General features: G+C 30.4%; 3 protein-coding genes across 4 annotated transcripts; all 3 read left to right on the top strand.

Moving 5' to 3' along the window:
• The first annotated feature begins 10563 nt into the window (after window positions 1-10563).
• Window positions 10564-15071, top strand: LOC126680817 (methyl-CpG-binding domain-containing protein 11). Of its 2 annotated transcripts, XM_050376034.2 has the most exons (3): window positions 10808-10825; window positions 12828-12920; window positions 13621-15071. In XM_050376034.2, the coding sequence occupies exon 3, from the start codon at window positions 13663-13665 to the stop codon at window positions 14764-14766; it is 1104 nt and encodes a 367-aa protein (XP_050231991.1). In that variant the 5' UTR covers window positions 10808-10825; window positions 12828-12920; window positions 13621-13662; the 3' UTR covers window positions 14767-15071. The 2 variants fall into 2 exon arrangements, with proteins under 2 accessions (XP_050231990.1, XP_050231991.1); XM_050376033.2 differs by lacking the exon at window positions 12828-12920 and having other exon boundaries at window positions 10564-10825.
• A 1426-nt stretch (window positions 15072-16497) lies between these two features.
• On the top strand, window positions 16498-18595 carry LOC126680818 (glucan endo-1,3-beta-glucosidase 14). Its single transcript, XM_050376035.2, has 3 exons — window positions 16498-16601; window positions 17117-18153; window positions 18265-18595. The coding sequence occupies exons 1-3, from the start codon at window positions 16541-16543 to the stop codon at window positions 18355-18357; spliced, it is 1191 nt and encodes a 396-aa protein (XP_050231992.1). The 5' UTR covers window positions 16498-16540; the 3' UTR covers window positions 18358-18595.
• A 4966-nt stretch (window positions 18596-23561) lies between these two features.
• LOC126682501 (cucumber peeling cupredoxin-like) lies at window positions 23562-24591 on the top strand. Its single transcript, XM_050378217.2, has 2 exons — window positions 23562-23857; window positions 24000-24591. Exons 1-2 carry the CDS (start codon window positions 23671-23673, stop codon window positions 24461-24463), a joined length of 651 nt encoding a protein of 216 aa, XP_050234174.1. The 5' UTR covers window positions 23562-23670; the 3' UTR covers window positions 24464-24591.
• The last annotated feature ends 114 nt before the right edge of the window (window positions 24592-24705 follow it).

The following is a 24705-nucleotide window of genomic DNA, read 5'->3' as shown; positions in this document are numbered from 1 at the left end:
CTCCTTTCAAATCAGAGATAAGATAACATCATTTTCATACTCTTGTTTTCATTACTTTACTTTCGATTGTCTCTACTCATTATTAGGTATGGAGCTAAATTAATACATTATTGAGCAACATATCTAGATCTATCGGTCACATGGGTGTTATTGGATTTATAATTAGAAGCTAAATTAAATAGGTAGAATGAGCGGAATTGAAGAAGTAAAATGAACGATTCATCGATTATTTTAATTATTTTTATAAAGCGTTATTTTTCTTCTTTAATCGTTCGAATTTCATTCTTTTTCTGTTATCAATTATTTTATTTTTATATCTTCCCTTTTGTTTTTGCCATTAAATACAATTGTTTTTTTTAATCACACTTCTTTTTGTGTAAAATGGTATTGATTGATTTTTCACCTTCGAAAAATAAAAAGTACTACTTATTGTTTTTTATGTGAGAGTTCACTTGTCAAAATATTGTTCAACTTTATGTTATAACTATGTGTTCATACTTACAAATATCTAACATGACTCTAATCTTATGCATAAAATAAAAAATATGGGCCCCATGATATACTAATGCATCAAAAAAAAATTAGCTGCCCATCCAATTTTCAGGATTTCGCTCTGATTAATCTGGATCCGATCCGCGTTACGCATCAGGTATGGCGAATGAGTCTACTAGCGGAAATTTTCTGCATTTACAAGACTCGAACCCGAGACCTTACTTAAGTAATATCAAACTGCTTACCACTTGGACCAACCTCTGGTGGTTAATGCATCAAAGTAATTTAAAGACAAATTAACTTATAGATAAAAAGCCCCTTTCCAAGCACTGAGCAGTGTTTTTTGGTTAGCCCTGGTGTTGGCTGTAACAGAGTAACCTTGGTATATTTTTGTTTGATTTTTCTCAATTGAGTTTTTTAATTGTTTTTATCAAAAAAAAGTTAAATTTTTAATTAAATAAAATAAAATGTTTACCAATATTAGAATTAAAATTTTCAAATCATTAGCTCAATATAAAAATTAAAATATTTCCTAATCTAATGGATCTCTATGTCAGATTTGTTTTTTCACACTTATCGCTCCAATATATAACAGTACCCAAAAGGCGAAGGTTTATTTATGATGGTCAGCAACTTTGGTGTTTTCCTCTATATATGAAAGAAAGAGAACATCATCTTGTAAGATAATTTTAATTAATAATCTCATTCATTGTCCACCTTCCCAACTGGATGTTAAGGATAATATTAAATTTATTTATGATAAAGTAGTAAATTTTGTTAACAATAGCGATTCGATTATTGCCAAATTTTGTTTATTTCCTATTTTTTCAGTTTTTTAAATTATCAGTATTGTATACAATACACTGTGATAATATAACCACTGTATTTTTCATAAGCAGGAGTAAAATTTGGGCAAAATTTATATTTATTCCCCTTTACTTTACTGAGAATTTCATTTTAGGTCCTTTAATATTTTCCATCCACTGTTCATTTTCATATTTTTCATTTTGTTAAAAGTTAGACCATCTGTTATAAACCATCACTGGTGTTGTACTTGTACGATTAGAGAGAACGAGCTGTATTTAGATTTGATAACTAATATAAAAATAGTCACGTCATTTAAAAGTACCGGTTGATGTAAAATGAGAGTATTATCATTATCTTTTCAAACAATTGATCAAATTATCAAGCCGTTATTTATTAGGACTAGTGGTGCCATAAAATTAAACTTTTTTAGATTTTTTGAAACTCTATTTAAATCTTTCAAAAACGTTGTGAATTTATCATAATTTAGCTAATTCGCTGGATATTTATTTAATTCTCCAAAATTGAATATTTAATCTATCTAGACTGCATGGCATCACAATTGACAACCATGTGGCATCAAATTACCAAGCCATATATTTATAAGGTTTAAGGTCAAATTGAGATAAATTTAAATTTTAAAGGTATGAAATGTTAGCCACAACAGGGTGAAAAACATCTGAAGGGATCGAGCTCTTCCAACCAATATCATAATTATCACTAAGAAAAGCTTTTCTAGCTAAACTACGAGCCACTCTATTAGTAAATCTGTTGGCATAATTGATACCAGTTGGCATCAGTACTCAACTTTTCTATAGTCTTAAATGATCAGTTCAATATCATTCGCAGCCAACTCTTTTTGTTCTTGAAGGAATCCATTACAATCTCGAGTCTTAATTAATCTTAAATGGATTTAGTTCCAATCTATAACCACTTCTCACCGAATAAATACCAGATTTATCATAGTTCCACCTCAGAATATCAACCTGGTCCGTTATAGCTAAAGAAACTTGCATAGTATATTGAATATCAAATAAAATTCTCATCAGTCACCTCCATGTTCTAGTGTTTGTCTTCAGTTGTTAACTCACAAACCGTAGCAATGTTGAATACTAACTTTCATTTTTTGACAAATTGAAACACAGTTCCTTTTTTGATATAAATTTGATGAGTTGGAATTGCCACGTAGGCTGACACGTTAAAAAATAGATGGTGTTTCGATTTGACAAAAGTGAAAGTTGATGCCTGATTTTGCTAAATTTTTAAAATTCATGTTATGAACAAATTACGCTAAAGTTAGCTATTTAATTTGCAACATGTCAATTTACGTGAAAATTACAAAAAATTAGTGTGTCAATATACATGGTAATTCCGGCTTCCAACTCAATAATTTTACATCGGAAAATCAATGGTGTTTTAATGTGTTAAAAAATGAAAGTTGGTACCCGACATTGTCAAATTTTAAAATTTATGTTATAATTATAAATCACGCTAAAATGTGTGATTTAATTTGCAATTAACCAAAAAGCCGTTAGATAGCATGTTTCGTGTAGAATTATAGGACTGTGTAGAATTATAGGACTAGTATGAGCAAAAGGCTTAGGGCCCTTTTAACCCTTTCTAACTTTGGGCCTTTTGAACATTGTGAAAAGGTCTTAAAACACATTCATGTTCTGAAATTAAAGAAGTCCGAAATTGTTTGTTATCAACATGTCATTTAGAATCATTGTAGAAAATAAATTTAAAATAATCTCACGAATATAAATCAATTAATTATTTTATTTAAAATATTAATATTGATCTTTGTCAATTTTAGTAATTTTAATTCTTATATGAATCATTCACTTTATCTACTAAAACTATTATAAACAAATTAAACATTTGAAATTTTTTTATTTTAAAAATCCTTAATCCTTTTAAAATTTTGATATGATGAGAACTTCCTTAAAAAAAAATTTGTTTATTTGGTCTTTTGTTTATAAGTTCATCAACAAACTTTAGATAAGCATAGATGTTGAATTATAGTCTTATTATTAATTTTTTATTTTGATACAAAATTCATTATATTATGTTAATTCCACTGCCGTTTAACTATTATGTTTTTATATGCGGCCTCCCGAAGAGTTACTTATTAGTGTAAAATTACGAGGGTTTAATGTCATGAATTTATCAATTATATACGTTTTTGTAAGTTAACCATGAATTATAAAAGTTGGCTCGGACTACTACTTTTTGAGATATTCATATTCCAATTAGAAATTGAATAAAATTTTGTCGACGTGGAAACCGAAACTTGTTACTATTTGTCACGTCAATGGCATATAAAAACATATTGTTTTAGGTTATTGATAAATAAATTTACATATTTTATTTACTTTTACAATTTGATCACAAATTGTATATATATTTTTGTAATCACATTTGGAATAAATTATTTTATGATATTTATAAAATAATATTATTAAATCTATAATTTATAAATTAATTTTATATATTTTTAGATATTAATAAATTGAAAATGTTTTTAAATGATACTTGTATATGCTAATATAAAATTAATAATATGATACTTTTATAGATTAATATGATGTTTATATAAATAACTATTTCTTGTATTGTTTATTTAATTTATGTTTAAGTATGTGATATGTTTCATTATTTTTATTAGTTAGAATCTAATTACTTTAGCAGTTAGTGGTTAGTAGTTAGATTTTACAAATTTTAAAGTGACATTAAACAATTGGCTCTACTGAAATTTGAAATCAAAACCTTATAAATATACTGGAATGCATTAGCCATTTAGACTAGACCTTGTGGGCATGTTATGCTTCATTTGAAACTAAATACAGATTATAATATATTGAAAAATAAATTGATTCAAATCTAACCAGTAAATCAATCAATTGAAGTCTGTGATTAATTTACAGAACATTTAAAATTTGTAAATGAACACGTGAATAAAAAAACTACGCGTTTTAATGTGTTGCTGACGTTGCCAATTGAAACTCTCATACTTTCACATCAGTAATTTTCATCAAAGTTTATGTTGTTACACTTTTTTTGACTTGTGTTGTGTCTCTTTACTATAATTCGTATAGAGTTAGAATTTACACTTTTTATTTTATAGACATTAGATCACTTCGTCATAAAATATTTAGTCAAATTAAAAAAATTCATTAAAAGATTTATTTTCAACGAAGATAAAAATATAAAAATTCAAATTAAAATAATGAATAAAAATATTATCTCAATTACGCTAATAGTGCGTAGATACATGCAACTAATTTTTGTGATAGAAGGACTAGTACATATTGAGTTTAAAGCATATAAATTTTATTTTGATTAATAAAAGTAGAGGGATCCAATTAAAGAGAAGACAATAGTTTAGGAACCTAAATTTGCTTTTTGCCAATTAAAATTAGTCAATTAGAGAAGAGAGGTTCTAGAAGAGACTCGAGCATAAAGACGTGGCGTAAGGTAAGGTAGAGGTGCGGTGGTTCTGTCATTCTATTCATCATGTGCGCGTATCGTATGGCTCCACTCTCTCACGCTCCCCTCCGGACCCCAATTCCACATTTCAATCCAATTTATTGGCTTTTCAAATATTTACCCAAAAAATAAAATAAATAAACGTTATCCGCTTCTTGCAAAAACAAGCCACTATCAAACGAGGTCCACTCTCCACTACTACTTACTAAATCTCACTCTCACTACTTGCCGCGTATATCATACGTCAAATATGCGAATCTCAGAACAGCATAAAGTTTTTCAGGGCGTGTTTACTACACTCTATCTATAGAGAGTTACTGCATTATCCCCTTAAATTTTTTTAGTGAAAAAGTATATTATTTATAATTTTTTTTTTGTCAAAAAATAGTAATATTGATAAAATTTACAAATTACATCCTACCGTCGAAGTACATCGTAGATCAAATTACAAAAATATAAAAAACATCTGAACCCTACAATCGATCTACAAAAAGAAACGAAACAATAATAGAAATTTAAAGATACAAATTTAACAGGTGACTAAAAACAGGATGAATTCAAGTGTAAAGAATTTCCTGTCACCAATCGTACCCCATAACTTCTATTAACCACTTGTTCCGCTGATAAGATACTTTGAACGATGAAAAGAAAGCCTTGAATCTTCAAGAACGTGAAAATGAAGGTTGAACAAACACTGAAAAGTCTTGAACGAGTCAAGGATCTGGATAAACAAAACTGAAACCGAACAAAAACATCCAGAAAAACACACAATTCTCCAAAAAAACGTAGCAATTTATTCAACAATTAACGCAAACATAGCAAAAAATGAGTTAAGAGACGATGATTACCGGCTAAAAGCCGAAGATCACCGTCTCCTACGCTCAAGATCGAAGAAAACCGAACCTTGGCTCTCTAGGAAATTTTCTCTCTCTAACTTATAGAGATATTATTTATAATTGAAATCTATTGAGATTCTTTTGTTGTAATCTCTTGAGTTTTTTTATTCATTAGATATATTAATTCAAATTTCTAACGCAATAAATTTATATAATTTAATATGAAATAGACAATTAATTACAATATTGTAAGCGGAACGGAATTCGGAAACCGCTTTTTCAAATTTATGATTGACCTCTATTTTGAAAAAGTTTGAAAATATGTAGTTGTCACCTAACTCTGATATTTTTCCACCAACTGGATAACCTCACTCGCTTATGGGTCAGATTTCCGTACGCCCGACTGAAAGACTAGATTCATGAAAATCTACCGAAACTCGTGTACTTAACTTATCGATTACATTATTCCTATCTTGACATTCATGCAATTCACACTATAATAACACGTATAAAAACGGTAACATGACCCATATAGACGCGCAAATGACTCTATCAAACATGTGGGATAAGTAGCAAGTACTACTAAACATACATCTAACCTTGATGGTTTCTATCATGTATCAGATAATGGCTGGTCTGGTTCATTTTACCTGCATAAAGCTTAAAATTAGATTTCTAGGTATGATTGATTTTATTATTAGTCATCTTGAATATCTTATACAACCTCTATTTACATTTTCGTGGTAATCCTATGATCTCTAGGTGAATTTTTGTTGGACATGCTGGATTTGATTACTAAATTAACGTGATTATTCCTTTAACCTGCTAATGATTGGATTTGTCATGTTTTTGGAAAGCTATAAAATATTATCAACACACTGCACACTACGTAGAGGATAAACATACAAGGTTAGAATATTTTTAAACCTTGTAAACCGGAATGGCTAGCACTTGATGCGTTTTGAATGTTGGTGTTGTTGTTGGTGTAAAACCCAACTTGTAGTAATCCGAAAGTCGGAAGTCGATCCCACGAGGACAAAAGGTTTAAAGTGAACGATTGCAATTGAACAGGCCTATTACAACACATATTACGATTCTAGAACTAATTATGTACACATGGGTTCAAACAAGGCCTAATTCTGAGTTCTAACAAACCCAAAAACATGAAAATAAGTTTGGAACAACGAATCGAAGATCTGAGAACATTATGGGAATAAAGGCATGGCGCTAGTTTGATTAGTGCCGACGCTAAATTTCAATGGCGGCAGCGCCAATCCTGGCTTGGTCCGATGAGCAACTTTTTAGGCTCGAAAAACATGCAAAACAGCTCAAAAATAGGTCAAACACACAAGGAAACACTCTGAAATGTACTAAAATTGAAGTATGTCTAAAACTAAATTAAACACCCTAAAACATAAGTTTTAAGCTGAATTCATGACTGTTATGGTAATTAGAATTTAATATGCAAATAACACTAAATTAAACACAAGTATATGATATTGTCAATCCAAGGATGTGAATGAAAATTTAATAAAACTCTAGAGCATGAGATAAAAATAAAATGTCATGGCAAAGCTACTAGTACTTTTTCCAAAAATTACTTAAAAATTGTGTTGGTGAATTTTCAAATATGGAAATATAGCAATGTGGCACTCTTCATGGTCAACGTAGCTCAGCCCTTGGATCTATACGCTTTCAAGATGCTAAAATAATCTTTGATTCTTCACTAATGCTATTAGTTTAATTGATTAATTGCTTTACCATATATTTTTCTTCAGATGAATTGCTTTACCATTTTTTAAGTTCAAGTGAATTTGACGATATACGGAAAAAGACTTCTCTCTCTAAAATCTTTCTCTCCCTTCTCTCTAAAAAGAACTCTCATCTTCTTCACTTGTTTAAGGGTGGGAGAAGATGATCTTTCCGGCTAGCCGAAAAATCATCTTCTCTCCGCCCATAATACTTATTATTATAGATCTTCTATTGCTTTCAATAAATCCTTGTTAAAATTTTAGTTTTGGTTTGGGTCTTTATTTTGTTCATTTGAAGAAATAATAAGGTCTTTTATACCCTTCTTTGTTTATATTTTTTAGATCCTCAAGAATATTTAGTGTTTGTTTGAGCTTTAGATCCAAATTTTTGTAGATCTAAAAAATGGTGAGGTTGTAGATCTATCTCTTTAGGATCTAAATGAAGATGGAGATCGGAAATAGTAGGTTTCAACGGATCAAGCGGATCGACGGGCAAATCGGAAAAAGGAATCATCTAACACCCGCTCAACGAATCGTTGTGTTTAAGTTTCGGGACTCAAATTTAGATTTTTCTCTATTTTTTCGATTTTTTATAGCTTGTATTTGAATTGTTGCTTATTATTTATTATCTCAGAATTAGAAAGATCATATATATGACTTTTGTTATATGACTTTCACTTGTTGTAATTTAATCTTCATCAATGATTCTAACTTTAAAAAAAAAATTGACGATATAATAAAACCCTTTTTTAATTTAAATAACTTTTTATCTCCAACGAATATTGCATATATAAATTCCAATATTTTATTTTTATAACGATTTAATTTTAATATTCAAAATGTTATGAAATAAACTCTAATTTTTTTTACAATTTATAGCCAAACCGTCTTCCGGCAACTTTGTGCGTACGTGACAACCATATTAAATACATGTATTGGCATATTAAATTCAAACATTTCAAAATAATTCAAATAAAATCCTAACATTTTATGTTTTTGCATTTTATATAAATAAAAGAGATAAAACTACCCATTTTCTTTTTCTTTTTCAAAGATAACAATATATAAACAATAGAAAAAAATGACTATTCTATGAAAGCAATGAGCCATTCTTATAAATAAAATTATATATGGACTTAACGGCTACTATATGAACCATCCAAACATTCGTTTAACCAAAATAAAAACATAATATGAACAATTTTGTTAAACGGACTGTAACAAATATTATATAATTTTAATACAAAAATAAAAAAAAGCGTACCATTCGAAACTTCTAATTTTTAACATCGCCTTGTAGTTTTATACAAATGATAGAGTTGAGATGTCAAAATCTTCTGAGCAATCCATATTAAATGCTATACCTGACTCAAATTAAAACTAAAATAACCTGATGATGGAGGGGTCCAATCAAACAGTCGAGGATGCTAGAGGGACTACTTGAGAAATCTCTCTTACAGAAATAAAAAACCATATATAATGATAATTATTTATATGATATAAACACCCATAAAGGGGGAAAAACACCCAAAATAGGCATGAATTTTGATAGAAAAAATAATAAAAAATTCATAAAAGAATTTCATATTAGTAAATAGGAGTAAATTAGAACACAATCGTTAGCCCTCACAAAAATCAAATACAACTACTAAAAATTTCTACTTATTATCGTAATAATATCAATATAACTATATAAAATAGTAGTCTTATCTCATTTTATGTTAAACTTTTACATAGTAGACTTATTTCGTTTTAGATTAAATTTTTATATAGCTATTTTTTTCTCTTTGTTCTCTCTCTTCTCTTTCAAACTCTCTTCTTTTTTTCTTCTTTTTCTTTTGATTTTCAGTTTGTTTCTTCTGGTTGTTTTTCCGTTCGTCTTTTTCGTTCGTTTTTCCGTTCGCGCTTCCGGTCGTCTACTTCCAATGGATTTTTCGTCGTTTCCAGTCGTTTTTCGTTCGTCTCTTCCGTTCGTGCTAGTCCGTTCGTCTCTTCCGTTCGCGCTATGAATTTCTCGACATCGTTTTTAGATTTGTATAATTTTTTATTTTTTGTGATGATTTAAACATTTTGTAAATTTATTGTAGATCTATAATTTTTTTGTTTGTAAAATTGCTCTATTTTTCATATAATTATTTTGTCTTTCTCTTATTTATATATTTGTTTATTGCTACTGATTTTGTAAAGAACAAATTAATTTATGGTGTATTTGTAGTGATTTTATAACATATTTACGTTACAGTATATTTTTGGTGTATTTATAGTGTGTTTCTGGTGTTTTCGGGATATCTATATTTTTTGGTGTATTTCTGCCGTTTTTTAGAATATCTATGGTGCATTTGCAGTGTTTATGGTGTATTTGCACTGTGTATTGTGTATTTGCAGTGTTTTTATTATATAGACTACAAAAATAATATAAAAACGGCATAAATACACTATATATACACTATATATACATTATAAAAACACCATAAAAACAATATATATACATTATTGTTACACTATAAAAATACGATAAAAAAATAAAAAAAATTCCAGGAAAAAATCTATAAAAAAGAATAAATTATTAAAAACTGAAGGGCTGTTCAAACGGTCGATTCGGTCGGTTTGGTCGACCTAACCAAAAAATCAAAAACCGAAATTGGGTGTAACTCCAAAATCAAAAAAAAGTATTTATGAAATTAAAAAAAATCGTAAATAACAAAGTCAGAAAAAAAATAAAAAACTCACAAATAAAAATATAAATAAATTATCGAAATATATATTCTAAAAAATTACCACAAAAACGCATGTAAAACAAAAACTAACTGCCATAAAAGTAAATACTACAATCTTAAAAACTTTAGGCTTAAAAAATTAGAATTTTATTAAAAAATTAATTTGAGCTATAAATTGTAAAAATAAAAATTAATTATTTTTCCATGTTAGTTGGAGCACCTGCCCCTAAAATCACACATTTTGAGAATATCCACTCAAAGCTTGACACGTGTAAATATTTTCTTACACGTTAACATTTTTTTATTTTCTTATAAAAAAAGAAGCACACATTATTAAAAATCAATTTTTCTTTTTGATTTCAGGATTTCACTAATTTCAGATAAGACAAAATAAATAGAAACGTGCCATTATCTTCGGTACAAGATTACGAACAGTTTTTTCAGACTGAAAACATTACCAAAAATAAATAATATAGTGAGAAAAAAAGTTAATAAATATAGAAAGAGAAACATAAGGACAACTAACATAACCCAGTCTCTCAACGGTTTATGCACTTCTCTTCGCCACACACAACAACCCACAAATAATCTTCTATTACAAATTTAGAGTCTTTGAAGAAATTAAGGAACAGTTATTTGAGTTCGTGTTTTTTGTATTTTCATTATTTCCGGTGAGACAGAGAAGATGGAAGTTATTTCTGTTGAGCTACCAGCGCCTTCTGCTTGGAAGAAAATGGTTTGTTTTTTTCTTTCAAAGTTTTGTTTTTTTTTACTATTTTAGTGGTTTAAAGTTCTTTGGTTTTGCTCAATTATTTGTCAGCCTTGTGATTTAGTTTAAAGATAAGATTTTTATTTCTGGGTTTTGCTTGTTTTGTTGTTTTTAATGTTTTTTTGGTTCCTGGTACTTGAATTTACACTGATCAGGAATTTTGTCTACTTATCTTGTTTCTTAAGGTACAGTTATGTTTTGGTTTAGGCTTTGTTTGCCATGTTTTAAATTTTATCTTGTAATAATTGGAAGTTGTATAATTGGTTTTTTGGATTTATTTTTTTAGGGTTTTTAGTGCAATTTGGTAGTTTTGCAGTAATTCTTTTTAGGGTTTGTAGACATGTTTTCTTGAGGACCTAGAGGTTATGTGCAAGTTAGGTAGGGTTAAAAATTCCCCAATTTTATTTGTTTGATTCCCTTTTCTAGAAAGTTTTAGGTTTGATAAGTTATTTTAGGTTAATTAATTGGCAAGGCAAATACACTTCAAGTTAGTGTTCTACTATGAATAAGGTTTTATTTTTATATCTCTGCTAGTTTCTTTGAATAATCAGAGGGATTTTTTTGTTTTGTTTTAGGGTTGTGGCTCTATTAATTAATTATTTTGCTTTAACTTCTTACTTAGACAAGTAATTTTAGGGCTTACCATTTCGGTATTTTTATTCTAAGTTGCTGCAAACTCTGCTGCCGCATTGTGTCTCTAGTATTTCCGGAGTTGGAGTAGCTGTATTATGTGATTATGGAGAACATCAGATATAAAAATAAATATAGTAAATTGAACTTGTACCATTTAAACTGTTGTGCATATAGTAATCCATTCATCGTCATCGCTCTGAATATAGATTTCTGGGATGAAGAATCTCCCCTGCTTCTAGGTGTACAAATTACTCTGTATAGCTTCTGTTACGATATGGGTGAATCCCACCTCTTTAAAAAGTGGGTAACTTTATATCTGTTTCCTATTTACCTTTTTTTCTCTTAGTACTCAGGCGATCCAGCAGAGTGAATGAAGATTTAAACCATTCTTTTTAGAACTAATCCATGTCATTTATAACTAATTACTTAACAAGCAATATAAATCTCGGAGGCGGCAAGAGAAGGGTTAATTGAGTATTTGAGTGCTGCCAAATAGAGTGATTTGTCTCACTTTTGGTCTCCGGTGACAGAGTTGATAAATGATTATTGGCTTCATAGAAGACTTTGTTTAAAAAAAGGGATTGTTTAATTAAGAGAAGAGTTAGCCAGGTCTATTTGTGGAGACCGTTGTTTTGTTTGGTAAGTTATGTGAAATATGAATGTCATTCTTCACTGCAATTTATGATTGTAAGCTCCCTCTCTGATTTTATGTTTTTATTCTTCTTGGAAGTTATGATTTGCCCAATTTTCTAATAATAAATGGCTGGAATCGTAGATAGTTTTACACTAGTGACATGTGATTGTGCCGGCTGAATTTTTTTTGCCGAATTCCATTATTGATGCTGGTTTTTGCACTATTTTCGGTCGAATGACTCGGACACTTCCCTTTCATCCATCGACATTGTAACTTGTTTTGTTTTGTGTCTGGGAAGGAATATTTGTCTTTTCCTCTAGATGCACGTCAATTGTAATTGACGCCTGGACATTGCTTGGACTACAATTTTGGTCTTGGGTCAAGTTCCCTAGGACCTAATACATATGACACTGAATTCCACCTGAAAGTTTGCATCTTTAAGCATATACTATAGTTCCTGTAAAGGATGCATGAGGATTTTAAGCTATTATGCATCTATACATGCTGATGGTGCCATTCTGGTTACATGGATATAATTTTAGGTCATATCATAAAGTTCCCGTATAAATTGAGTCAATTTTGGGTCATGGGCGCGTCAATTTTGGCTGGTTCACATTGAGTTTTTGTTATTGTCATGCATCATCCTAAAATAACCCTGCTTTGTCTGTATCTTTTTGATGACATCCTATGGGGATATTGAAGATGGTAAGTTGTCCTGCTCATTTCCTTTTGTAACAAACAAGATAGAACACGCCAACAATGATGCAATGAGACCGCCCTGAAGACTTACCACAGGTACCTTGGCTCAAGGTTATCAAAAATGTGTCATTTATTTATAGCCCATTGAACAAATGTAAAGTGCGTTTTGAATTCATTTTATCTCCTCTTAATGAATTGCACTTAGGGCAACAAAATGGCTAGATAGTGCTCTGGATGGGAGAAGTACTCTGCCATTTTTCTGAACATATTTTTGGGTGGTTCTGCTTATGTTTGATAGTAATCTGATATGATTTCAGATGATAACATTTCGGCGGGAGATAATATTAATGAGTTTTAACTACGTGGTGGACTCTGATAGTGTAGAATACTGAAACTTCAGTTAAATTTTTTTATGGCAAGTACTTTAAGGTAGTTAATGCTTTGTTTAATTTGATAGGGAGGTGCAGGTTGAGTACATATTGATCAACATAGAATAGCAACAGATTGTTTTGTTAATTTCTGGAAAAGCCAGGATTTAAGGCAATCATAAGTCATTAGTCATATAGATTGAGAATGATGACTGCAGATACTGTTCAATATTGTCGATTCCACGAAATATAGAAGCAGCAGGAGCTAATTTTCATGATCTTGTGATGCTTATGGTGCAATTGATAGATTATGTGACCTCTGGCAGAAAATTAGATCTTCTCGTTTCATGCTTTTTCGATGAGGTACTTTTTATTTTCTAGTGCGTGCTTCTTGTTGCATGACACGTATCTTGTTTTGTTGTTCACAGTACTTCCCAAAGACTGCTGGTACACCAAGGAAGAGTGAAATCATGTTCATTGCTCCGACTGGGGAAGAGATCAATGGCAGGAAACAATTGGAACAGTACCTAAAATCACACCCTGGTAATCCTCCAATTGCTGAATTTGATTGGGGTACTGGCGAGACCCCTAGGAGATCTGCAAGAATTAGTGAGAAGGTCAAAGCAACTCCAACACCAGAGAAGGAGCCTGCAAAGAAGCGAAGCCGAAATTCATCTTCAGGTTCTAAGAAGAGTAAGGAGGAAAAAGATTCTGCTCCTGAAAAAGGCGAAGGAGAAAAGGAAGTCGAAATGCAAGACGCAAAGGGAGTTGAGAAGGAAAATGAAGAGGCAGGAAAAGAGAATGATGTTCTCGAGGAAAATCCGGTTGAGAAAGGAGACAAAGAAGGAGAAGTTGGCCAGACTGAGAGCGCTGATGTCAGTGTAGAAGTTGCTGTCGAAGAGAAAGTTAACAAGGACATTAATGTCGAAGAGCATGCTGGTGAAAACAAGGACATGAATGTCGAAGAGAATGCTTGTGAAAACAAGGACATGATTGTCGAAGAGAATGCTGGTGAAAACAAGGACATGAATGTAGAAGAGAATGCTGGTGAAAACAAGGACATGAATGTAGAAGAGAATGCTGGTGAAAACAAGGACATGAATGTAGAAGAGAATGCTGGTGAAAACAAGGACATGAATGTAGAAGAGAATGCTGGTGAAAACAAGGCAGGTGCCGAAGATCCTCAGCATGCAGTGGAAGTTAAGGAGCAGGAAAAGCCAGAGGAAGCATTGGACAAACCCGCCGAAGAAGCTGGTTCTGGTGAAGGTGCTGCCGAAAAGGCCTCACATACTGAGGTGGAGGAGAAAGACCCAGGTTACAAGAAAGTTATTCCAGAAGCTGCAACTGTCGAAGCAAATGGGGGAGCAGAAAAAGAGAATTCTAACGGAACAGTCCCTGTTTCCGAGGAGGGCACCAAAGAGAAATCTGAAATAGAGGAGAAAGATGCCAAGTACAGCATCCCTGTAGGTGGAATATCCATGACAGCTGATGGAGGACTTACAGAAAATGGTAAGGTTAACCAACCAGATCGAGCTGATGCCCCGCCAAATTCTGCTGCTCCTGTGAGCTGTTGATTTAGATGCGCATGATCTGTTGTGGTTCTGTTATTATAACTCTGACTCGTTCAGTTCTAAACTTATGATGACCTTTTGAATTGCTCGTTTGACTGTAACGTCAATGTTGTCGTTGTTGCTAGATTTGATTGTATGTTGATACTAGATTTAATGTATGTAGGTAAGTATGTATCGCTTCTGGTGCTCAGGAAGACTAGAGTAGGTCGTAGTTGCTGCAGACTGCAGTCTTTTGTTACATTGTGCAGGAACTTAAGATTGTAGACTTTGAACTTCTCTAAATTATTATGGTTAGACACTGAACTTAATATTGTGTGCTTCTGCCGTTCCCTTATTTTCTTGCTCATTGTAGAACTAATGTATGGTTAACTTGGTAGCTAGAGTATACTTGTTCAATGGTTTCTGTATACGCCTGGCCCGTCCATCTTGGTCAGGGTTTGAACACTTAATTTGGCTACTATGTTCGGTTCAAGTTTGAGCCGTTTAGTTTATTCGCTGAAGGACGGGTTTGAACTTTTATATTTAGTTAAAATTTTATGTATATTTGGAAAAGAAAAATCCAATTTGAATCCATATAAATTCAGTTTATGGCTGGATTTGGATAATAAAATGTCTGAATCAGACTTGAATTTGTATTTACAAGAGATAGGTCTGATTAGGCCTCGCCTGAACTCGCCCTTGCCCGACAAATGAGTTTAAGCCGGGGATATTTGGATTTCGGGGTGAGCAAAATATCCAACCAACTGATTTAACTGACCGAATTACTGACCTATTTAATTTATTTTGAAATTTAAAAAATTTCAGTTATTGGTTTGGTTTGAGATTTGAATTATCCAAATTAACCGAACTGACCAAATAAACTGAAAGTTTTAAATAAATTTTTCCTTGTATGTTTTGGTGTTAACTGAATCGACCAAATTACCGACCTATTCTGTTCTATTTGATTTTGAATTTTTATTAACAATTTGGTCGGTTCGATTAGGATTTCATATTCAGCCGGTTTGGTTTTGAGCATTAGATCACTCGGTAATCCGAATTCCAAAAACCAAATTAACTGAACCGGCTGAATGCTCACCCCTAATTGGATTAAGCAACAATATTCTCACTTTGCAAGGCTAATTTTGCACATTACTTATACGAGATTGAAGTCTGAATCTCATGCTTCTTTTTTCTTAATTAAATTGTTGATGAACTTCAGGCTGTACTACAAAAATGAGATCACTCATTTTATATTTGAAAAGCAAAACCATAAGATATTGAAACATCAATGTTTAGTAACAAAATCCATTCTCTTATAAATACAATCAAGAGATGAACGTTTTTTGGTGAGTGAAAATAAAATATAAGTTATTTCTTCTGCTTAATTTATACATCTAAAAACCAAGTAATGTGCATGGATTATTCTATATAACAGAAACAAAATCAAGAACTATGAAAGAAAAGTATATTATATTGTCAAAACTTGGTTCTTTCTCAAGAAAAAGAAAAAAAAAACATTTGCATGGACAAACCAAAGAATCTTGGAATAGAAAGGAGAAACCAAAAAAGTTAACTTTGAATGTAAAGTTAAGAATCTATACCAATCCCTTGAAAAAATTTCATTTTCTTTGATCCATAAGTAAAGCTGAAGAATCTTCTCCTTTCCAAGATTTGTACAATTAAGGTTAAGAATCTCTTAACCCTTGGGATTTCTTGAAATGTGATGCTATGGAATACCATAAAACCAACAATTTTATTATCATTCTAAGAACTAATTTTTTTGTTCTTCACTAGAGCCATGGCTTCCTCTTCTTTCTTTCTTAGGCTTCTCTTCGTCTCATCTCTCATCTTCTCTATTGGTAATCACTTTGAACCTTTCTCCTTCATTTCTAAGTTTATATTCAAGAATTTTTAATTGAGTTAAGTAGGCATTGCATCTTTTTGTTTTGTTGAGTTCAAATGAGCTAGTTTTATGTCATCACATTTAGTTAGTATATGAAATTTTAAGTTTAACACCCGAGCCGCTCCGACCGTCAAATCAATGTATTTAAAAAAGGATAGATATGTATTGAAAAGGAAATCGTGTCGTTCTAAAAATCCAAAAGTTTGTCGTTTTTATTAATTTTAACTATTTTTTTAATTTTGCTAATCATAGTCTGATTCGAAGTATTTAATTTCAATTGTACTCAAGTCGTCTTAAGTATATAAATTAAGTATGATTCTACTCACATATCAGCTGTTGATTATTGTATTCTTTTAGTTACGTTTCTTATTCAATGGAATTTGCTTAAAATATTTTATAAAAGATAATGGGAATTTGGTATTGATTTTGTAAAATTGAGTCTAAAATTATTTTGTTATTTGTGTATCATAGCTTCGACAGGGCAGGCATTCACAGGAACATATGGAGTAAACTATGGCAGAATAGCAGACAATTTACCATCACCAACAAGTGTGGTAACACTTCTACGAGCTGCAAAGATTAACAACATTAGAATCTACGACGCCAATCAAGACGTTCTCAAAGCTTTCAAAAATTCAGGCATCGGCATAATCGTCGGACTCGGCAATGAGTTTCTCAAAGAAATGAGCATTGGCGAGGACCGAACCATGAACTGGATCAAAACCAACGTAGAGCCATTCCTTCCAGGAACTAAAATCGTCGGAATCGCAGTCGGAAACGAAATCTTAGGCGGAGGAGATCACGAACTGTGGGAAGTTCTCCTCCCGGCCACGAAAAACGTGTACTCTTCGCTTCAAAGACTCGGTCTCGAAAAGAAAATCGAAGTTTCGAGTCCACATTCCGAAGCAGTTTTCGCCAATTCGTATCCACCTTCGGCTTGTGTATTCAAAGAAGATGTTCTTATTTACATGAAACCGCTTCTACAATTCTTCTCACAGATCGACTCGCCATTTTACATAAACGCATACCCGTTTCTCGCTTACAAGAGCGATCCTGAGCACATCGACGTAAACTACGCGCTTTTCAAATCAAACCCCGGAATTGTCGATCCAAAGTCGAATCTGCATTATGATAACATGTTCGATGCTCAAGTTGATGCAGCTTATTACGCGCTCGAAAAGGCGGGATTTGGTAAAACCGAAGTTATAGTTTCGGAAACTGGCTGGGCGTCTCGGGGAGATGATGATGAAGCGGGTGCTAATCTGCAAAATGCGAAGACGTATAACAAGAATTTGAGGAAAAAGCTGACTAAGAAAAAGGGTACTCCGTATAGGCCGAAAAGTCCTGTTAGAGCTTATGTGTTTGCTTTGTTTAATGAGAATTTGAAGCCGGGGCCAACTTCCGAGAGGAATTTCGGATTGTTTAAGCCTGACGGGAGTATTGCGTACGATATTGGATTCACCGGACTTAGAGATTCGTCTGCAGTCTCATCTCTTCTTCGTTTGAAGGTATGCATTTAAAATGGGACGGAAGGAGTATTATGATGAGAATAGTGTCGCCCTAATTTTATATTTTTTTATTATCTTTATATATTATGGCTAATATTGTTATGCATACAGGGTGGTGGTGGAGCTTTTGGTTGGATGGGTTCTTCTTGGGCATTAGTTCTTGCAACTTGTACAGCAGTTCTGCTATTACTTTCAGCTTCATGATTAGTGAAAAGTGGAACAGCTTCTCTAATTCAATTTCAATCTATTTGATTGATTAAAGATTGTTGAATTCATTAATATTTTAGTTTGTAACATGTCAATTTGAAATTCTTTAATTAATTTATGGGAAAATATGGCTGACGGTTTTTCATATGTCTTCAGCAATGTGTGTACCATATTCTTGTACAAGAAATTGAATTAAAACAAAATAATAAAAAGGTCAAAGGAGCTGTTTATAATATACTTTTCTCATAGTATTTTATTTTTGATTTTATATATAGCCAGCTGAGATTTGATTTCATATGTTATAAATTAATTTAGTTTAATTAATTATCAAAAAAAAAATAGTTTAATTATGATGAATAATAATTCTAGAATTTGGTTAGTTATGATATATTTGATCAGTCGGAAATTTTTGAATTACTTGATCAAATTATTTATATGTAAATATACAAAACACTCCTTCCATTCCATTCCATTTTATTTCTCCTATTTGTTTTTTTTCTTACACATATTAAAAAAAATTAACACATTTTTTCTTTTATATCCTTCATTATCTTTCTTGTTTATTGAGTTATGATTTATAATTATCGTTAATTTCATAAAAAAATCGCGACATTTTCACGAAATTTCATTTTAATCACGACTTTCAAAAATTGTCATATAAAACCATGACCTTTTTTTCTTTCAAATCTATCAAATCTATATTTTTCGATGTATTTTCATTTTTTATTTTTTTCAAATCCGTCAGATTCCAGGAGTCAAGTCAACAAAATTAATACACTAAAAAATAATTTAGTTATATATTTGAAGAAGAAAAAAGTCGTGGTTTTATATGGCAACTTTTAAAGTAATGATTAAAATGAAACTTCGTGTGAAGGTTGCGATTTTTAATGGAATTAACTCTTATAATTATATAATCAAAAAGACAAGCGTACTTCATGCATTAAAAATAGAATTAAATGCCTCAAAAGATCATATTTATATAATAAAATAAATAATGATTAAAATGAAATTTCGTGTAAAAATTGTGATTTTTAACGGAATCAACTCTTATAATTATATAGTGAAAAAGACAAGTGTACTTCATGCATTAAAAATAGAATTAAATGCCTATCATATTTATATACTCGCTCCGTCCCATTCTAATTGAGAAAATTCTCATTGCACATTATTTAAAAAAATTTAATAAGTTTATTTTTATATTCTCACATTATATTAAATGCATCACAATTTTTTAAAAATATGCTTTATAAATGCATTAATTGAAGAGGGTAGAAAAAGAAAAATAGCGTGAGAACTATTCTATAAATAGAAGTTTTCAATTAGAATGGGACGCTCAATTAAAATAGAAAATATGTTCAATTAGAATGGGACAGAAGGAGTAATAAAATAATTTAACTTTCGCATTGAAAATATAAAATAGTCAAACACACTTATTTATTATAAACATTAATCAATAAACTCTATTAATTAATATTAAGGATAAAAAAGTATGTGTCTAAAATCTAATTGTGATATCGTTTTAGGACATCAGAAAATAAAAAATAAAACAAACAAAATAGGACGAAGGGAGTAATTTTTATAATTTTTTCAAAATTTTTAAATATTTTTTTATTTTATTTTAATATTCCTTAAATGTCAATTTGCCCCTTATGTTGTTTTTTTAAATTTACCCCTTATAAAATAAAAAACTGACATTGATATTAATTTTTTATTTTTATTATTTAATTGGTAATAATGAATGTTAATAAAATTTATTATTTGGTTAACCAAAAAACTTATCGAATTTAATGTTTTAATTTGATTATGATTTAATTTAAATACATTTTAATATAATTTGGTTAATTTATTTTTTGTTAACTTAGTTAAGGGACTAACCCAAACTAAATCTAGCAACATGGTTCATATATATGAAACTAAAGGTGAGTATCGGTCGGTTCAAAATAGAACTGAAATAACTAAAATCGAAATACCATAATTTTTTTATAATCGAATTATATTGAAACTGAACCAAAATAATATTTTGGTTCGATCAGTTATTTTGGTTAACCGAATAATTAAATTTCATTAAAATTGATTATTAAAAAAGTAAAAATTTTTAAAACTTATTTGGAATTAATATACAATTTTAAGGGCAATTAGTTTTTAAAACCTACAGAAATTTACAAAAATACCTTATTTTTTTACAAAAATTTAAAAAGTAACATTATATATATAATTCGATTATTTGGTCGGTTCGATTATTCAGAAATTTCATATTATAAACTGAATCAAACCGAATTAACAAAACCTTTTAAAATAAAGACTAAAATCAAACTAAATTTACCCTAAACTAAAACAAATTAAAATTTTAGTTTAGTTTAGTTCCATCGGTTGGTTACACCCTTATAATGCATACAATATATGGAACTGGTATTGGGGGTAGTTGAAGCTATCTAGGTTTGCTCTTTCTAAAACTCTTATTTTTATGGTAGCCAATATCAATTCTACTCTCTATTCCTTTTGGGGTATATAACAATGAAACACCATCTTTAAATCTTTCACAGTCAAATTAATTCCCACTGAAATCGGATAAGTTTTTTATCGAAGGTAAAGTTTTGACCCCAAATTTTAAACGGTTACATACATGTGTACGGTTTAAACCTGCAATCTCACTTAAAAAAAGCATCTTACCAATTCATTTGCGCCTTAAAATTCTATTTTCTATTTTTAATTAGTTGTTTCGTTGTTTCTTGAATAATTAAAACTAAATTGCTAGTGAGTTCCAGCTTAGATGGCCAATTTTCGTTGTACATCATTCGAAGGTCAGCCATAATTTAAAATGAATTTTTTTCTTCTTAACTAATTCCCGTTAATTCTCCCCGATCATATTTTTGTTAAAATAATAATAATAAAAAAAACTTAAATTAACTTTATTTTTTTAATATGAAAATTTTAAAGACTATATTAAATTCAGAATGAAAATATTTAGTTAGAACTATAGTTAATTTTTTGTGATAGTTATCTTTTATCTCTTTTTTTTATAAAAATTTATTATATCTCTTATTTATGAAAATCTCTTTGTATTTTTTATAAAAAGTAAAAAGAGCTTTACAGTTTATTGTGAAATGTTTTTATTGATAATTTATTATTATGAATTAATTATATATTTAATCACTATCTTTATATTTTTTTTTTTATTTTTGTCACCATCTTTAAAAATTGTCATATAAAACCACACCTTTTAAAAAAATCAAATTTATCATCGTTTTAAATCCAGCGAATTTCAGATTAAAATCTATGATAAATTTTTAAAATTAAAAGCTGTAATTAAATTGAAAAAATATATAAATATGTTGATTTAATATGTAATTGACCCATACAATAATTTTTCACCACGCCATTTTTTATTTGCCTAGTCAGCAAAAATTCATCGTATTTTAAAACGCTACAGATTTAAATTTTTTAAAAGATGTTGATTTTATATAATAATTTTAAAGAACATGATTAAATTAAAAATAGTTATAAATGTAGTGATTTTATATATAATTAATATCTAAGTAATTATATAATTATTTTATTTTTAAATTTATTAAAAGATGCAAACAATGTTGCGTAATTCTTGTTCAGACATTCTGTTTTATGTCAGGTCAGTACACATTCAAATACTTGTAACTGTTTTTAATATTTGCTTAATGAAAATTTCTTGATTCAAAAAAAATTGCCAATGGAAAAGAAAGGTAAAAGATATAAAAAAAAATCTCATAGTCTTTTTAAAAATAGACATAAATTTTTAAACTAATTTTTGACATAATTAAACTCTCTTTGTTAATCCCAAAAGACTTAAGTGGCAATATGCCCCCTAAACTTATAAGTAATTGGCAATGAACGCATAAATTAACTTTGAGAGCAAATCAGTACCTGAACTTGGTGATTATGGGCAATCTGCCCATTTTGGCAATTTGCCCCTCAATTTGTAAGTTAATTTTCTCTTAAATTGGAAATTTAATTTGCCAAAATGGGCTAATTGCCCATAATCACCAAGTTCGTGTATTGATTTGCCAACAAAATTAATTTATATGTTAATTGACCATTGCTTATAACTTGAAGGGGCAAATTGCTACTTAAGTCAATCCCAAAATATAGGTGAGTTGGTAAGGCGTTCTCTTAGTTTAAGTGAAGTAGTGGGTTCGAACCGTAATCATGTATGAAGTCGTTTAAAATTTAGGATTAGAGTTTTGCCTCCCGCAAGGAATCTACTCGACTCAAGTGGAAATTGATCTGAATATGAAAAATTTAAAAATGTCATCTCATATATAGTTGACATCTGTTTAAAACACATCATGTATCTATATACAAAAAAAAAATTCTCATTGTTTCAAAACTGAATAATTAAACTCTACCATCCATTAATATTATAAACTACAGTTAATTATTAATGTGTCTTCCATAACTTATAGAAGAAATTTTTAAAAATAAAATATAAGCTAGAAAAATTCCCCCATCATTTATGGGCATGAACCTTAAATCCTCTTTGAAAAATTCCTAATTTTAATATTGTTTAAGAAGTCTTATTTGTCTGCATTGTGAAGTCTCGCAATTTAGAAGAAATTACAAGTTCCATAAAATGAACACCAAATTTTCTTCAATTTTTGGTTGAAGCAAGAGCAACTCTAGAATCTTTAGTTGCAAACCGTATTAGTCTAATTTATTGACTTTATGAGACATGGACTTCTAATGATGTAGAAACCTCTCTAATTCTTACCCCTTATTTAATTCAACTTTCAAATATTTATTTTACAATTTATACAAACTAGATACAAATCATTTAAAAAATTAAATTTCTTAATTATTTTTTTCATAAATCACATACAACTATGGGGATTCATTTGTATGGACTCGTAGAGCTCATTTTATATCAAATAAAATATTAATTTCTCCATCTTAAATTTTGTAATGATGTAAATGTTGTGTAATTATATATTACATAAATAAAAAGGAAATCACACTTTAAAAATAAAAATGAAGAAAATAAATGTAAGACCAAGTAAAGGTGAAGGGAATTGGTAAGTGTGTATGGCCCAAAAGGAACGTAAGATGAAGTCTACCATGCATTCCAATTTTCAACTCATCAAGACTCAACACAACACGTATATGCTTCTTCTTCAGACAATTTAGACCGCCATTAGTTGTTACACTCTATATAAACCAGCAAACACTCTCATATATCTCAACTACAATCAAATCTTACCATATAGTACAAATTAAAGATCAGTTAACGGGTTCATATTATAAAGATCAGCTAGAAGAAGATAATACAAATTATTAAGAAGAATGGGAATTCGAAGGTGTATTAATGGCGTAGGTATTGGTTTAGTTATGGCTGTTTTAATGCAGTGTGCATGGGCACAGACAGTGCATGTTGTTGGAGATGGGATAGGTTGGACTATTCCTAGTAATGGTGCTGCTGGTTACACCGACTGGGCTACTTCCAAGACTTTCTCTGTTGGAGATACCTTGCGTATGTTTGTTTTGTTTTAATGTTTTTTTTAACTCATTAAAATGTATTAATCTAATTATTATATGTTTAAAGAATGTTGAATGCAAAATTATGGAACTAATATAATTCCATCTCTAATCTTTTTGGTTTTTTTTATGATCAGTGTTCAACTTCGCCACCAATGCTCACGATGTACAGCGGGTTCCGAAAGCATCATTCGATGCATGCAGTGATGCAAACGCTATAGGAGATTTGATCACCACCGGACCTGTCAACATCACTCTCGCCACCGCCGGCGATCACTACTATATTTGTACATTCTCTCAGCACTGTCAACTTGGCCAGAAACTAGCCATCACTGTCTCCTCATCACCGCCAGGCTCCTCTCCAGCTCCTCCCACCACGCCCACTCCGACCACTCCTACTACACCGTCTCTGGAAAACAATGTCCCCACTGCCGATTGCCCTACATCGGATCCACCAACAGCTGGTGGACCCGGAGGCCAGAATAGTAACCCAAGGACTATGGGTCCCACCACTTCTCCTCCAGGCTCTGCATCTTCTAAGGTGCTTGCTGGTGTATCAGTGTCTGCAGTAGCTGTTATTTTGGGTTTGATGTTTAATTAGTCACTTATTACATGATTTGCTTTTGTTTTTTATATAGTAATATAAATATGATATATTTTTGATTGGATATGTATTCTTTGCTTGAGGCATTTAGTGGAATAAAATAAAATTTTGATTATTTATGTTAATTTAAGGTTCGGAGATTGCCAAATCAATAAGAAATAAAATTATATAATATGAACAAGCTTAAAAACCGAAATAATTCAACGTTGTTCTTAATTGACCTAAGGATAAAAATAATT

This window comes from Mercurialis annua, linkage group LG5 (genome assembly GCF_937616625.2).
Source record: "Mercurialis annua linkage group LG5, ddMerAnnu1.2, whole genome shotgun sequence".
NCBI lineage: Eukaryota > Viridiplantae > Streptophyta > Magnoliopsida > Malpighiales > Euphorbiaceae > Mercurialis > Mercurialis annua.
Note: the sequence above shows the minus strand (reverse complement) of the source record. Positions and strands in the feature narration are given on the sequence as shown.